Source organism: Hermetia illucens, chromosome 3, assembly GCF_905115235.1.
Source record: "Hermetia illucens chromosome 3, iHerIll2.2.curated.20191125, whole genome shotgun sequence".
NCBI lineage: Eukaryota > Metazoa > Arthropoda > Insecta > Diptera > Stratiomyidae > Hermetia > Hermetia illucens.
This window is the reverse complement of record NC_051851.1, coordinates 67,609,434-67,625,639: the sequence shown is the minus strand read 5'-3', so window position 1 is coordinate 67,625,639 and position 16,206 is coordinate 67,609,434. Positions and strand designations below refer to the sequence as shown.

Genomic DNA, 16,206 nt, shown 5'->3' with positions numbered 1-16,206 from the left:
CCAAAAAACGTCTGGCACATACTTGTTCACCTTCTCACCCTATCTCCCTTTTAGTCAATACAGGGACGCTCCATCCATCGAGCTAGCTAGTGGTCTTTTGGAGCAGCAATATAATGACACTAGATGCCAGGAACGCATTTAATTCATCCGACTTGGGTTGGATTAAGGGCCCCTTTGTTAAACAGGGTGTCTCTGGTTACTTAGGTCGGATAATCAAGGTTTACTTCATAGAGAGACTTTTTAGTTTAAGACGGATGGCGCACGCAGAGAAAAGGAGGAGAATGGTGCCCAATATTGTCAGGTGTTGTCAGGTGCTTATCGCAGGTGTGATGAAATCCATCCTGTTCCACGTAGTTCCTGTCTGGATGGTACGCGACGAATCTGAGAAAGGCGAGTTCAGCATTGCAGCCAATTGTGCGATTGAGATTGGAAGCAAATTTCATTGCACAAAACGCAGCAATAATTACTATACAAGAAGGAATATGAGTTATTCTTTGTGTGCATAAGAGAAAAGGCGAAAAAACAAATGTTTTTGCAATCATTTGCAAACGTGTTTGTGAAATCCCTTTACTCAAGATCGCAGCTGTGTTTGAAATATCCAGACGAGGTTGTATAAATTGGTGTGGAGATCAACAGAAGTCCCAATGATTAAATCCTACCTGCCCTTGGGAAGTTTCACGCCTCGAAGAGTATAGACGTTGTGTCATCGATATACTAAAGAACGGTTTTCCAAAACGATTTGATTCATATTTGAAAATGGGTTGTGAATTGTTGGAAAAGAATACACAGGTGTTCACGCTTTATGCATTTATCATGAAGTTGGAAAAAACCGGAGGAAGACTCGCCTGTCACCTTCCTGGCAAGTATGTAATAACATTCGCGGTTTGTACAAACGACGTCAGAATTTTATAGGTATTTAAGGATACACTGGCAATGTTGGGTGTGATTGCTAGAGCCTCTTTTCTCCTCCTACGATCCTAATGCCGGTAAGAAGTAAAATCAGCCGGGATTATAATAAGTCAATATAAGTAAAAAATGAATTGAAAAAACCTTAATTTTATTATATCATCATCTTATTTTACATATGTAACCGGTTAATTCTGTACGCAAAAGCCCGACACATGTGAAGATTTCCTCAATCAACAACTTTCCCATCAACTTTCCTAAACTATTTTGGTTAAAACCAATCGACATACCGAAATGGTCAAATATAAATTCGCGACTATACATAATTTGTAGTTCGGAACTATTTCCCTAATGGCGGATATAATTTTCACTAATTTTATTTTTTATGCATTTGAATATGAAATGTCATCAGCTAAAAAAGTAGATGCTGTTTGTATACATAATTGATATCTACCCGGCCAATTCTCTTTAAGTGAAAGTGACAACTTCCTCTTGAATCACTTTCTTTTTCAACATTAATATAGGAAAACGGGTAAATTCATGTGAAGAGCGGATATGTAGCTTTTATCTTCTTATGCATATTTTTCTTCGTTTCTCAAGAGTTTATCTGCAAACATTTTAATGTGTTCGCCTTGAGTTTTTTATTTAAGTTTATTACTTTGCACCTGCAGACGTAGATAGGTAGAAAAGCATCAAATGCTGGTCTAGATATTAAGTAGTCTCGTATATGCAAAGTTGAGCAGTTAATAAAATTGAGTTGAATGAGCAGTGCTCGCATTGTGTATTTGGATTGGGTCGCTCTATACATACATATTTAAAAAGTTATTATTTGTACACTATATACCCCCAAGTGTTATAGTTGAACTAATCAAAGAAAGGAGGTTATAGTTGCTTCTCAATAAATGTGTAATGTGTGACCATAAACTGACTAATGGTCTTGCAGCACTTTATTGATTGCTTTTTTTGAGGCACATAAGTACATACTCGTATATGGAGAAGGTTATTGTTCGAATGATGATGACTGAATTCACTTGTGGAATAATGAATAACTTGCGGCGTTATGAAATATGTATGCACAAATATTTGATTTGCACTGAGCGCCAGTTTAAGTTCGGATGGCTAACGTTGCTATGCTCACACTCAAAGCATAATTATGCTGTTATATGAATATTAATTTCGAGAATATTTTCTAGTCTGTGACATTTACAATAATTAAAACAACACTCCAGTAAAAGCACAACTATCCGAATTCCGAAGAATATAATGGGATATGATGACGATTACGAAACGCATGGACATATTGCTCTAAGTTTTTTTTCGATATAGAGGTTAAAAACCGGCTAAATGTGATCCCTCTCCTAGGTTAAGTATGTTGACGAAATTGGGATAAACGCGAGCTCCGTAATGTTGGCGTACAACCACTATCCCCAGACGTGAAATTCGGTAGATTTCCCAAGCCCACGTATTTTTGTTTGATGCTACTATTATGGAGGAGAGCAACATCAGTAATATACGCGGATTGACCCATCTTGTCATCTAACAGCACGTCAGACTTGTTGTACGTTTCAATACCGGACATATTCCCCCGATCAGTCCATGCTTGTATGCAAGGTTTTGATGAATCACCTTACATACAGCATTATGCTTGTTCGTGTATTATACCGGCGCCATAACAGAAACAGAACAGAAATGAGATGACACGACATCTCTAACACCAAATCACACATTCGGCACTGATCATGCTCCACCGTCTCTCATGGCTTGGATTCGACACTTGTCTAGTTTAAACTACTATTCGCAAAAGACAGGTAGGTGGCATTCAATCTGTCAGTTTGCACTAAGCACGTAGGCCATATTTGATTGCGAAACCGTCCCCCCTAGCATCATTCAGTAGACTCAACGAATCCCCTTGGAAGATGCCTCTCTGTATACGGATCGACTAAGAGGTGTTGCTACTCTCAGATGAATGCAACCCTCCTGCTCTTCGGGCAGAATTTTATTGGTCTCGAGGCGCGCATTGACCCTTCCACTAATAATGGACGTTATGCATTTGTAGAGGGTTTGTTAGCATGTAATCGACCTTATGTCTGCGGACCCCTCCACTGTGTCCTTTTAAAGGATAAGCTAGGTAATCCCCACACATGACTACGTACGGCAGAAAGTTTCTGCTTTAGAATCTCCCGAATTTCAACTACGAGTGTCTCACTGGGGATGACATAGCTTCGGTATACCCTCTGCACCACTCATGACCCCTCTTCAAAACCGGGAAACACCTGGACTATGCAAAGGATCCATTTCCGAAAATTCTATACACACTCTTTGGAATTCGTTCCGAACCTCAGCGGAGACTTCACCTGGACGGTGAAGAAGTATGCTTCGGCGAGTACTGAAACTGTTGCCCGCAGTTAGGCGTGGTGTTGTTGATTTCGCGCCTCTAAGTCACCAGTTTCCGCGAGGATCTGAAGTCGAACACGTTCCCCTTGCATTATTATTATCAATTATGCAATTATTATAAATAACCAAATTTTTCTGGTTTTCCCAAAAGGTGACTCGAAAATTTCGCATTTCTACTACCTAATCGTCAGCAATGTTTTAAGTATTAATTGACTTCACGGCTATGGTTTTGGGTTATCAAAAAATGTTTATGATTGGTTTCTGCAATAAGCGCAGCTTCTCGATATCCAATCGTATAACATTCAGTTAAATTTTACATATAGTGAATAATATGACAATTCACCGTAACAAGCGTAACAGGTTGTTCTTCCAAGCTGAAGTGAAGTTATCTTTGCCATTAACGCGCTCAAACGAAAAGAAAAAACCGCGTATTTTGGCGTTTTTTTGCGGCATTGTCTCCTGCAGGTCTTCCTTCCTGGAAAAATCTGGAAGGGAGGATGGGCAACTGGGGGTTGACTGCTGCTGCAAAGATTATAACTAAAATAATCTTGGAACCCATCAAGGGACATCTCTAAAGCTTGATCGGCAAAATAAACTAGTTTCGCGCTAATATCACTCCATCTTCACTAACATCAAAGCGGTTGGGTCTGAAGGCAAACACATAAATTGTCCAAATGAAGTTTTGAATTCTTTCCGATTTTATGAGCCTAAAACCATATGGTGCTGGAATCGGGTTTTAATAATCGTTCGTGTGGCAGTCCAAATAGATCATTGCCTTGAATTGAATTGACATTCCACAATTATAAAACTTTAGGGAAATAATATATTGATTGTGGAAAAACTTTTTTTGTAATATAAAGCAAGTCGGGAAACTGGAAGCTAGACGCTTCAGGTATAAAACGTTTTGTATATTTCTTATATAAAAACACTTGAGTGGACATTTGACCCATCAGTACCTAGCACATAATGTATATGGATATATTAGGTGAGAATATCCACTTTGCGTGATACTGACATTTAGCGTCTTTGCAGCGACAATTTTGACCTATTACAACTTTGTTAGGAATAGTGTGATTTTTACCAAATTTGGTGAGATCATGCTCTATCATATAGCGTATATCTGCAAAATTTCATGATTTTAGGATGAACTTAAGGGGAGTTTTGCAGTCAATTTCTAAACATTATAGTAATATACTATTATTAACTTTATTTGAACAGATATAGCTATTGAGCCTAGGTACCATATAGTGGCAGCCTTTTGTTTTTTTCAGATATTTCGGTTTGGCAGTTTCTGAGAATAGGTCTGTGAAAGAAATGATCACTTTCGACCCCCCGCAATCCCCACCTTTCCAAAAAATGTTAAAACTAAGCTTCGGCTTCGGAAAGTGTTAACCGAGACGTTTCATTTGCTCTCCAAAATGGCTATATTTGGGAAGAAAAATGTACACCCCCCTTAAATTTCACCAAAAATTATGTAACTCAAACTTGTGTAACGCTATAACCATTTCCGAGGAAAATGCGTGTAACAGAAAGACAAACAGACAGATAGATAGACAGACAGACAGGCAGTAAACCGATTTTAATAAGGTTTTGTTTTCCACAGAACGTTAAAAAACGAATGGTCTAATTATGGACCATAATTTCGGCTGGAATGTTAAATCGGTGTACACTCTCCCGGCTCGTAACCTTTCCTCTGGACAAAAAAACACTATGAAATTTTATTATAGAGACATATTGATTCTATATGATGTGGTCGAAATTTAAGAAGTTCAAAGAAAAGGAAAATGGCGGAAAATATAACAAAAAGTGGCAGTTGCATGTTAACTTTTCATCATTTCTTCTTAACAATTTTTGTTTTTTTTTTCCAACGTATCAAAAAAGAATCAAAAAAGAATATGCATAAAGTTTCAAGTTAATTTGTTGAATAGTTTCTACGCTATCGTGCACGCCAATTGCCAAAATGTTATTTTGAGATAAACGCATTTAAAGTGTTCACCACCTATGGGGATAGAAACGTCATCCTGTACTGGGACTACAGCGGATATACACATATAAACGGTCGAATGCAACTTAACATAATTCTTTGTAGTGTACAACTGTTAATATTGAAGAAATATTTTTTAAGGCTTGATTTTTTTGGCGGCCTATTGATCATTTCGAAAGGGTCTGCAAATTTTACAATTGTTGGAAATCCACTTTGAAATTTTGGGGAAATATTCCTCAAGTATAATATTACCAATTAAAAAAACCAATTTCTGGAAAGCGCTAATTGTATATCTTTTGCGTCTCAAGAGGTTCAATCTGTTTGAAAAGTTCTTTTTCTTCGTTTTTCTTTAATTGGGTTAAGATAAGCTAAAACATCTCTAAATTCATAATCAATAGGGTTCCTGTGTAAAAACTATTTAGAAATATTTTTAAAATTGGTTTTTAGTAACTCCTCGTCAACTCTTAAAACTCACTTTCCAATATGGCGAGAAGAGTCGACGCAGAATTACAGTAAACAATAAGGAACTGGAAGAGCAAAATATGGCTCTGAACGGCAATTTTATGGTGCTGGAATAGTTGAGTGAAGTAAAATTTTTTTTATGAATAGTATAATTATAATTACGAAAAGTTATAGTGTTTGAAGTGTGAAATTTGAACACATGATTGATTCAATGGACTTAAAAATTTAACTGTAATTTCTTTATTTGATTATTTAGAGAAGAAGACACGATTTTAACAACTAATCAAGATAATTTTTAATTTTAGATAATTCTCGGAAATAATATCTTATAATTATAATAGCACACGTACATCACTAGCTAAACTTATGTGCATTATCTGAGTCTAATCTAGCGGTGTTTCTAACGATTAAATTATTTGAAATAATTAAGACTTGGCTTTTCTTTTCGCTAGTAATATTTATTATCCTTTCAAATAGAGATATTTAGGGAACCAATTATTCCGTTCCTACTTTAACTATCATTTAGATCAGAAGTTTAGAGGGTAAAAGTTTATTAGTTAATTTGTCAGTGAGTAAGCTTATATTATATTATTATGTCAGTATAAGTTCGTTGGATTCGTTGGAAAAAGTTAACATGTGAAGGCATTCAAGTTTTTTAATTCGGCTGAAATACTAATAGACCGCATTAATGAACTTAATGTCCACCCTTAAAGTGGAAAAAAACTAGCTCTGAACTGAACTGAAATTGTTAATCCTTAATTTTCATGCAATGAAATCTTCAACTTTACAATTATCAACTTCAACTTTACAGTTAATATGTTGGTTAAAGTTGAACAAACATAAATTCATTATTATAATGCTGCGGTCAAAAAGTGCAGTATTTCGGCTTTCGGTTTGGGAAAGTTAAATTCTTTCGATGGCTAAGTCATTTCAGTGCTATTATGAATAATTGAATAATATTTTTATTTCACCCCACATGACTATATTCGGTGAAGTAATTTTGCACCTCCTTTTGCATGTATCGGCCACCTAAGCGTGACCTTAAGGGTGGGCTGCGCCTTCAAAATAATTTCAGTTGAGGCAGCGCATCTTATTGCGGGACAGCCATTCTGGCAAGTGAGGCACGCTGTCGGTACGAGAATAGGAGAATGGAAATCAGCATAAGCACTCAAAACATCATCGGGGAAATGCTGAAGTCGGAGGTCAACTGGCGTGCACTGAACTCCGCAATCAAAAGGATTCAGGCAGAAGTTGGAACAGTGGAGCGCCCAAGGACGGCGCGAGGTATGGAAGGATTGATCGTGGGGAAGCAAGAAGGGTTTTAGTGGGTGAGAATCTTACAGACTGCTGCAACATGCCGTGGCAGTGTCTTTTTCATGTTTCTACCTCCATCTACAAAAAAAAAAGAAAAGAAAATCGTAGTGGACAGACAGACAGACATACAGTGAACTGATTTTAATAAGGTTTGGTTGTACTCCAAATCTTAAAAACGATAAAAATTACGGGAAGTTAACACAACATGAAGAGAAAGATGATATAAACGTAATACTGACATTTTATGCTATCTTGGTGTATAGTAAATTCACACGAAACCCAATTAGTAGGTCTAACTTTTTTAATAATACTTTGATTCTATTCAATCTTTCCAAAATCATCGCCAATATTATACTTTGTGTTCTTGTGTGTACAATTCTAGGATGTGTGTAATGGGGCTTTCCAGGAAAATTCCAAAATGTGGTAATATATTATTATTAATTTCATTTGAACAGAAATCAGCAGCGGTAGATCCACCTTTGCTGTTTTCTCTAAATTTGAAAATACAGTTAGCTCAACAAAACTTCAAGTTGAGGTTGTATGGTCGTAGCATATGGAATCTCACCTTAATTGTTATTCGAAAGCTCCAAGTTTTGGTCAAAACTTGTATGAGTGGTATTACTGTGGTACTTTGGCCTGACAAAATTTCGAACGAAGAACTTTGTCGGCGCACGGGCCAGAAAAACATGTTGCAGAATAGTAGGAAAGCAGGCAAACTTCTCGGGAAGTCCTAGAGGAAGTTGAAACACATTTCAGCAAACCGTCAACGATAGCATGTAGGTATGGAATTATGCCCTATTTAGGGACTAATGATAACCACAATATTAAAAAAGAAAATAAATTCTGTAAAATTTGTTATAAGTCGAAGTTACAGTCGAAAGTAAATATTAGACGTCAATGAGGTAGGACTTAATTGTAAACGTATGTCAGCCCCTACATTTACTTTTGAGGCTGATTCGCATATTCAAGGAAGACTGGTTATATGCTTTTCAGTGTCGAATTTTATCGGGAATTTTACGTATAAATAAGGAAATGTAAACGTGTTCCAAGGGTTATAATTTTTTAAACTTTTAATTTGTCGGACAACTTTCTATTCGTAACTTTAACAAAGAGTCACCCCCATTTGTTATCAAATAATAATTAATTCTTTTATATTTTTTCATATTAAAAATTCAAATTATTCTTAACATTTAATATGTACATATGCGCAAGTTAAGTTTAGATATTTCATAAATAACATTGACAAGTGTGTATTCACTTACATTGACAGATTTGATTTGATTCTTATGCGACTACGTCATTTTCGACTTAGATTGTGGTGTTTTGGAATCAACAAATCGAGATAATACTGAATTCTTTTCGAATTTGGGGTCCCGTGAATTCCACTTTTAATAGCCTCATTTAAAAAAACGATTTTCAAAATGGCCGTAAAACTAGTTTAGTCAACAATAATAAAATCTTTGTCAAGTCCAACATCGCAAGGATATTCAGACTGCTTTAGTTTCGAACAGCTTCTATTCGGGCTTATCAAACGTTCGTTTGAATGCTACTTATTGTGTTTAGGAAAGTTGTAAGAGTAATCTTGAACTGAGCTCTGAAGTTTGATTCAACTAGTGGTTGGAGTTGGCACAAAGAAGCAGAGAAAGCTCTGAAAACAAGTGCAAGGATAGTTTTGCGAAGAGATGAACTCGATTTCGAAGTTGAACCGGATCCTTGCTTGGTGACGTAAGTTTACAGGACCGAAAGAAAATTAACGAGACAAAAGCGCAAGTTTACACTTTTCGGAGAAAATCTAGATACTTTGACTGTAGATCTAGGATGGAAGTTAATAGCTTGAAGTTGAAAGTCAGGCACAGCGTAGTGAGCAGATCAAAATCAATTAAATACTTCGGAGTTAAGATAAACGAATTCCTAAAATTCAATTCCCGCCTTGAGATCGATATCAGGAAGACAATCTACTATCTTTTTCCAAAGAACGTATGTTTTAGCACTAAAACTAAACTGATTCATACCACCAATTATATGTTAGGGAGCCCCTATGTGGATCACATGCTTAATGAAAGTCATAGAAAGGTGTGTGACATTCGAACTTCGTGCCTTACGATATTGCACTTGGATGTCTTACAAGAAGACAAAAACAAATGCGAGCGAAGTGCCGAGGTATATTGGCGAGCTAATGCTAGACCTCTTCAGGAACACGCTCTCAGCCTTACTGAAAGGTTTTTCGAAAGAACGAAAAATCATCAAAACCTCAGTATTAGAGGACTTTACCAGCAAGTTCCCCGTTGGCGACATTTCTTAGGCACTGTCAAATAATGAGCACTGACCTGAAATCTCTGTTTTCGATACTTCTTGTAGAGTAAGTGAGTTCGATACTTCTCGCGCTTGGGAGTTATTGTTGTGTTACGATCGATATAAATAATTACACAAACATAAAGTAAAATATAGAGAAGGTAATTGCCACCTACTGAAATAAAATTAAGTTAGATATACAATAGCTAAATATAAGCTAATATAAGGTTATGTGCTGTTTAAATGTAAGCCATTATTAAAAAACAAAATCAAATAAAAAGGCGGTAAGTGTACAGAGAGCGATGAGAGAACTAAAACTGTGCCCTTCCCAGGCAACATCCAGAATCGCAGCTTAGAGTCGATAGCTGTATACAGCAACATCACTTGCGCGTGTCAAATGGGCATAGATATAAATCTGTTGGTTTATATGACATCTTGCCCTAGCATTATTCGAGAAATGAAAATTTCGTCATCCGGGCAAAGTACGACGCAAGTTTCATTTGGAAATTTCTAGGCAAGCAGCAGGTGACTCCATCACCTGCTGAACAAGGTACTCCCTCGTAATCAACAAAAGAAAAGAGGGTTCAACAAATGACCAAAAGTCTTTTGGGATTAGACATCCTGCTGGCAGGCGGAAAATTTTGTGCAAACCCGGCCCTCGGGACATTTTTACTATTCCTCAAAAGCAAAGCCTCTGCCCAATTTTGATGCCTTGGAAAGATTTTCTTCGGGGAACAGCAAACATTCCGCCTATAGAAGTCGTTCTCAATTTCGTAAAAGTCTAGTTAGGGGATAGTACAATAAGTCTAATAAAGTGCTTTAGTGTATGGAACTATTAGAATTTGTCAACCTATCCTAATTTATCAACATGTCCTTTTAATAATTACTATCGTTTCTTGATGATCAGGCGTTTGGAGGAAATTAAATTGAAATGCGGCCAAAATGAAAGTTTAGAAAATTGTTTTCGGTCCTATCAAGACTATAAAACTTTATTTAAGCGGCGTGGTTTAACCCCTTAAGCTTTACTTGACCAAAGGTCTTAGATTCTTGTGGCAAAATAGCAAAATCCTAATTTTCAATATGCAGAAATTTGAGAAAAAAGTCGCTTATTTAAAGATGATTGCTAATGCATTTCTGTCAATGTATCCTAAAAACCCGTAGCATGCAATTTCCGCATTTACTTACGTTTTCCGAAAATATTTAGTGGCAACGAGGGCGGCATATGCAGCTTTAGCGTTATTTTCGGTTCCATCGCGTGCTTCACTGAATTTTGATAGTTGAGCCCCTGGATGATTAGGGTCAAGGAACCCGCCTGCAAATAAACAAATATGCGAACCAATATTTAAAGCAAAATTTCTTTAAAAGATACACTTTCACCTACCTCTTCGTAGCATTTCCGGCTCAGTTTTCTCGTAGAGTTTAACCATAGCATCTAATCCCTGCTTAGCCGCGATATTCAAAGCTGTGGTCAGACGCGAATTAAGTGATCCACTCGGTTTATGCTTAAGACGTCTGGGTTCGTCTGTAGCCGTGCTGGTTGCATTATTGCTGTCATCGTAGTCATAATTATTTAGTAATTTTAGAGGTTTTGGCAAATCAACAATTTCTTGAGTAGTTTTATGTTGTTTGGAAAATGTTTCCGATACTGGCTTTAACTGCGAATGTGCGTTAGCAAATTGTTTCTGTTGATTTTCAGAATCGGATATTGATGAATTGCGGAGCAGTGTCCTTGCACTGTCCTCGGCTTGTACACTTGCCAATAGAGTTAATAGAAAAATAAACTTGGAAATTATGATAGCATCCATGTGTCCTGAAAACAATAGAAAATTATTTGTAGAATTTTTGATGACTTTTTCCTAAGCAAAGTTAATTATTTTTTCTTGGATTGAGTCATGGCTATTTATCTTATATCCTTTAGTCTTGACTGCTAGGAGTTATTTATAATGAGTGTAGTTATCAAGAAGTGATTAGTCCTTCTAGAAAAAGCGTGTAATTTGTATGTAGTGGTCAATAATGAAGTCATTCATTCAAGTTCATACAATATAGGCTTTGTCAGTAAACCTAATTCACGCACAAAGTAAATATATACTTATTTCATCTACGAAACACCATAAGAATACGCAATTGAATAATAAAATCGAAAGTTACGTATGTTTTCTTAATAATAAAAACATAATCATGTTCGTGCTCACCGGGTAAGGTCATGAGGTCTTCGGATTTCGATTAGAAATATGCAAATTAGTTCACTTCCATTGCGTAGGTTTTTCGAAATGACTGATTGATTATTTACGACTTAACAGGTTCAATTTGCTATTGTTACATACATATGTACGAGTACATTGTTCGGGTCTTGTGAATAACAAATTAATGACTCAATGTAAGATCATTTATTGAAGACGAACACTTGAGTTACTTTACTCAACAACTGTAATGTACGGGATGCATATATGTAATACTATATGTGTGTTCTGCTCAAAATAACTTGCAAGATTAGTTACACTAAGATAAAATGAAATTATTATTATAAAGAACCGAAAAAAACACAATTTAGTTTATAAAAATAACAACCCATGCTTTGGTGTTAAAAGGGCCGACACAATTATTGTAAAAGGGAGAGAAAGTCTAGTTTTCATAACTTTGTATAAATACTTAGTATAGGAATCAGTTTCTTTCTATTCATATATATGTACATGTTTGGCACTTTTAGCAAAATCGCTCAGGTATTTAATACAGAGTCCAGTTTCCATCAAATCATCAAAAAGTAAAATTTTCATGTTCATAACAAGTTAGGTATGTATTCGTCGCATAACAAATTGCTAAAAGAAGACAAGGGTTGGACAACTGTAAATGTGGGTATTGTGTTTCTGGAATTCGAGTATACATACTTCCCGCTATTTTCAGAAAAGAGAAATTCAATCACGCACAAAGTCATATGTATTAGAAGAAACGGAAATTCTTTGCTTTCAAAAAATTAATTTTATGAGAGACAGCTGCTGGAGCAAAAAACGCAAGCTGTTGGTTTATTATCAAAAAGCCGTTCTCATAATGGGTTTCGAGGTGATATCAAGTTCATATTAATCATAACAGCAGTGTTAATAACAATTAAAAGGGTTCATAGGATAGAGTGCGGGAGTGCCTTGACTTATATAGGAAACTCATTGGTTTTATGAAATCGCGTTCTATGATGAAGATTACGTAAGTCGAAGCAAATTAAATATACATAAGGGAAAGAGGAACGGAGGTGATCAAATGATATATTATAGTAAGGATCACATGTGGATGAACGCGAGCTTTCGGCGCATTAACTATCCAGACCGAACCGAAGCTTTTTTAGAAAATATAAAATAAGACATGTCATAATTAACGAGAATAAGTGACACTAGAATGAAATATTAAAGTTGCATTTATAAAGAATCTACTTTTCCCTAGCCCTATTTAAGATTTTTTGTAAAATAAAATCTTATTAAAATCGCTTTATTGTATGTCCGTCCTAGATCCTAGATTCATCAAGCTTTGCATTAATATAGGCTATGAATGTCTATGTCGTACTAAAGGGAATGGTCTGACAAATTAAATGCATAAACATTACGAGCTGTACAAATGGGGCAAATGCTCATTCAAACATGTTTATATAAGCAATACACAAACCCTTTCATACCTGAAGCGTTCAACTTCCCGACTTGTTTGTACCTGAATGTTTTGAATGAATTTGCTATTATCATTATACTGCTTTCCAGATCAAATAATGTAAATTGCTCTTTGGTGAATAGAGTGTAATTGCAATTTTAACAATTTTACTGTCATTTACTCATATAGGGAAATTCAAAACCTTTTATATCTGAGGCGTCTAGTTTCCGGTTTCCCGACTTGCTATTCTGTAATTCCTTACGACGACGAAGCGGTTACTGCGGCTGTGGAATAATTTCTAAGGGTTTGTAAAGCCCCGCAAGTGGGGACTTCGAACAAAAACATAGTCAAAATTGAAAGGTTTCGTGCGGGGTGCTTCGTCTTCGTCGTGACGAACGATCTGTATGTGTACCAACCCAAAAAAATTGCAGGAGCTGTTTTGAGTTCGTCGAATGCAGTGGCCAAGTGTTTTGCATGGCGATTTTTTTTTAATTTAGTATTGAAATTCGGTGTTTCGCCCTGGGGAGAATAAGGATGTAATCCGTCGTGGCTAATCCCTTTTGATCGCGTTATTTGGGCCCGGAGTTTTACGGCTTCATACGAGCGGTCGAGCTGTTATTTTTTGGTTGTTGTATTTTCCAGTCTTAGCTTGCGCTTGCGTTAGTTACACGGAATATCCAGACGTTTTTTAAGGTTCTGGTAAAAATCCACGCATTTTGGGAGGACTTTCACGGAAAATGGTTTTTCCACCATAAATAGGAGGGATGCAAGGATAGATGACATGCTAAAGTGATATATGCATTTGTAATGATTGTGTCAGAGAAAGGAAATTCATCGTGTTGCATACAATTTAGTTGTTCACCGAAATGGAAAAACGTTACTTCGACAAAAACGTAACTTCGACAAAAACGCATTTAAAGTTAGAGTTTTCAGGAAATTCATGGTTCGCCCTTAACCTACGATGCTTCTTATCACAATACATGCTCTACGGGCTTTTCTAGGTTTTTCTACGACGGAATGCTCAGACTGCGCTATACAATATGAACAAAATTTACAAAGATAAAGTGCAAATATTTTACCAAGTTAGTCTATAACTTGCATTATAATCATCATTAAATAATTTACTGCATAGTCCGCGCCAATATGGTAAACAATTTTGCCACTGGAAATAAATTTAGAAACCATTGATCACACCATAGCATTAAAACTTAAATCCGCCCAATTAACTTGTCAGCAACTCATTTTTGTAACTCGGTTTTACTGCCTTCAGGGAAAACATACAATTAAATGAACATAGTTGTGGCAACAGTTTTAAATCGGGGTACATTCTCTTGCTACGTATTTTCCAATTTGTAAAAAATAAACCATGGAATTTTATTTTAGGGGCATATGATTCATGTCGAAAATTTAAAAATTGTGATGGAAAAAGTTGCACCTTTACCCAAATTTTCATAATTTTTTCTCAAGGCTTATTTTTTTTTCTGGCCGAAGTTATTTAAAAACAATTAATGTTATATAGAATTGTTTATTATGTTGTTCAGATGCGTACGTTTTAGTCGATCAGTTGAATAATGCTGTTTTGAGGTAAACGCGGTAAAGGTTTTGACTGACCCAATATACAAATGGAGCAAAAATCGAAACACAGCTTTAATCATATAGTGAACAACTTATTACGGCTGGATGTTTTTTGAGTCTTAATCACCGTGTCAAAAGGGTTCCTCGATCAATCAAAAGGTTGGATCGAAGCGTTCACGAGACTGTAACTTTTACAATGCTTGGGATTTCACTTTGAAATTTTTGAGGGAATTTTGTTTAAGTATAATAATATTCAGTAAAAAAATTAATTTCCGTAAAGTTCTGCATATCTCTCCTTGGAACATACCTGGAAATCAGACCCTCAGGAGATAAATGACGTTGGATTTTCTTGTTGGTAGAAGCTTTATGATAACGCGTGGTTTAAAGAATTTTCAGTTTCCATGTTTCCAATAGAGTTGCAGTTTCAACGTAGTTAGGGCCCGTTGCCGGTTCCGGTGCCATCAATTATTCTAATTGTAGAAATCAATCGAATGGAGGAAGAAAGCCAAACTTTATATAAAACTGGCTTTTACATGCATTAGTGTTTAATTTCATTCATTTCACTGCTACTAGACGATGTATCTATGAAGAATCTGGAAAACGAACTTTAGGAGGCTGCCATATTCGAAAATTCATGTGGACGATGCACTAGCAATCATCAAACAAGTCGGGAAATCGGAACCTAGACGCTTCAGGTATGAAAGGTTTTGTGTATTTTTTTTATAAAGAGATTTGAGTGTGCATTTGTCCCATTAGTATGTAGCACTTAATATATGCATATATTATGTGAAAATATCCATTTTCAAGTGATATTGACATTCATAGCATTGAATTTGCACAGAAGCGGCAGCTTTGACCTAGTATAACTTTGTTATCAATAGTGCGATTTACGCAGGATTATGCTCTATGCCTTATAGCCGATATTACTGAAATTTTGTGATTCTAGAATGAACTTAGGGGGGTTTTCCTGCAATTTACTAAACATTATAGTAACGTACTATTATTAACTTTATTTGAACAGGTATCGATATGGAGGGTATTTCAGAGTCTAGGCACTATATAGTGGCAACCTTCTGATTTTTTTTCAGATTTTTCGGTGGGGTAGTTTCTGAGAATGAGTTCGTTAAAGAAATGATCGCTTTCAACCCCCGGCACTCCGCACCGTTCTAACAAATGTCAAAACTAAGATAGGCTTCGAAAAAGGCTAACCAAGAGCTTTAATTTGATACCCCACATGACTATATTTGATGTACAAAAAATTGTCAAGACAAGATTATTTCAATGAACCCTCGATGAGGCTCCATCTTTAGCTACTGTAAAAAACTGTACGTTATTATAAATTTAGTCGTGGCCGTATTTCACTCAAAAAGTTCGAGGAAGGTCATCCAAACCCAGTTGTTGTACCAGAAAACATTGATGCTGTAATGGAAGATCGTCATGTGACATACCGTGAGATTGAGGCATCCTTGGGTGCTAGTATGAGAAGCATACATACCCTTTTGAATGATCTCTTGAACGTAAAAAAAATTTTGATAATCGTCCAAAAAAAAAAGACTCGTGTCACTTGGTGCAAAGAAATGCTCAAAAAATAAAATCAGGGTGCGTCAAATGCCGTATATATTATTTACACAGGTTAATGAATCATGGATCTA

The 16,206-nt window shown here is 36.1% G+C and overlaps 1 protein-coding gene across 1 annotated transcript in view; it reads right to left on the bottom strand.

Annotated features, from left to right (window-relative positions):
• LOC119651583 overlaps positions 1-16,206 on the bottom strand; it is a 78,008-nt gene that overhangs the window by 37,790 nt on the left and 24,012 nt on the right. Inside the window, exons 2-3 of the mRNA XM_038055222.1 lie at positions 10,734-11,162; positions 10,538-10,664 (exon numbers count right to left, since the gene is read on the bottom strand). Of these exons, the coding sequence (XP_037911150.1) occupies positions 10,538-10,664; positions 10,734-11,157 (551 nt within the window). The 5' untranslated portion in view covers positions 11,158-11,162. The remainder of the gene's footprint in view (positions 1-10,537; positions 10,665-10,733; positions 11,163-16,206) is intronic.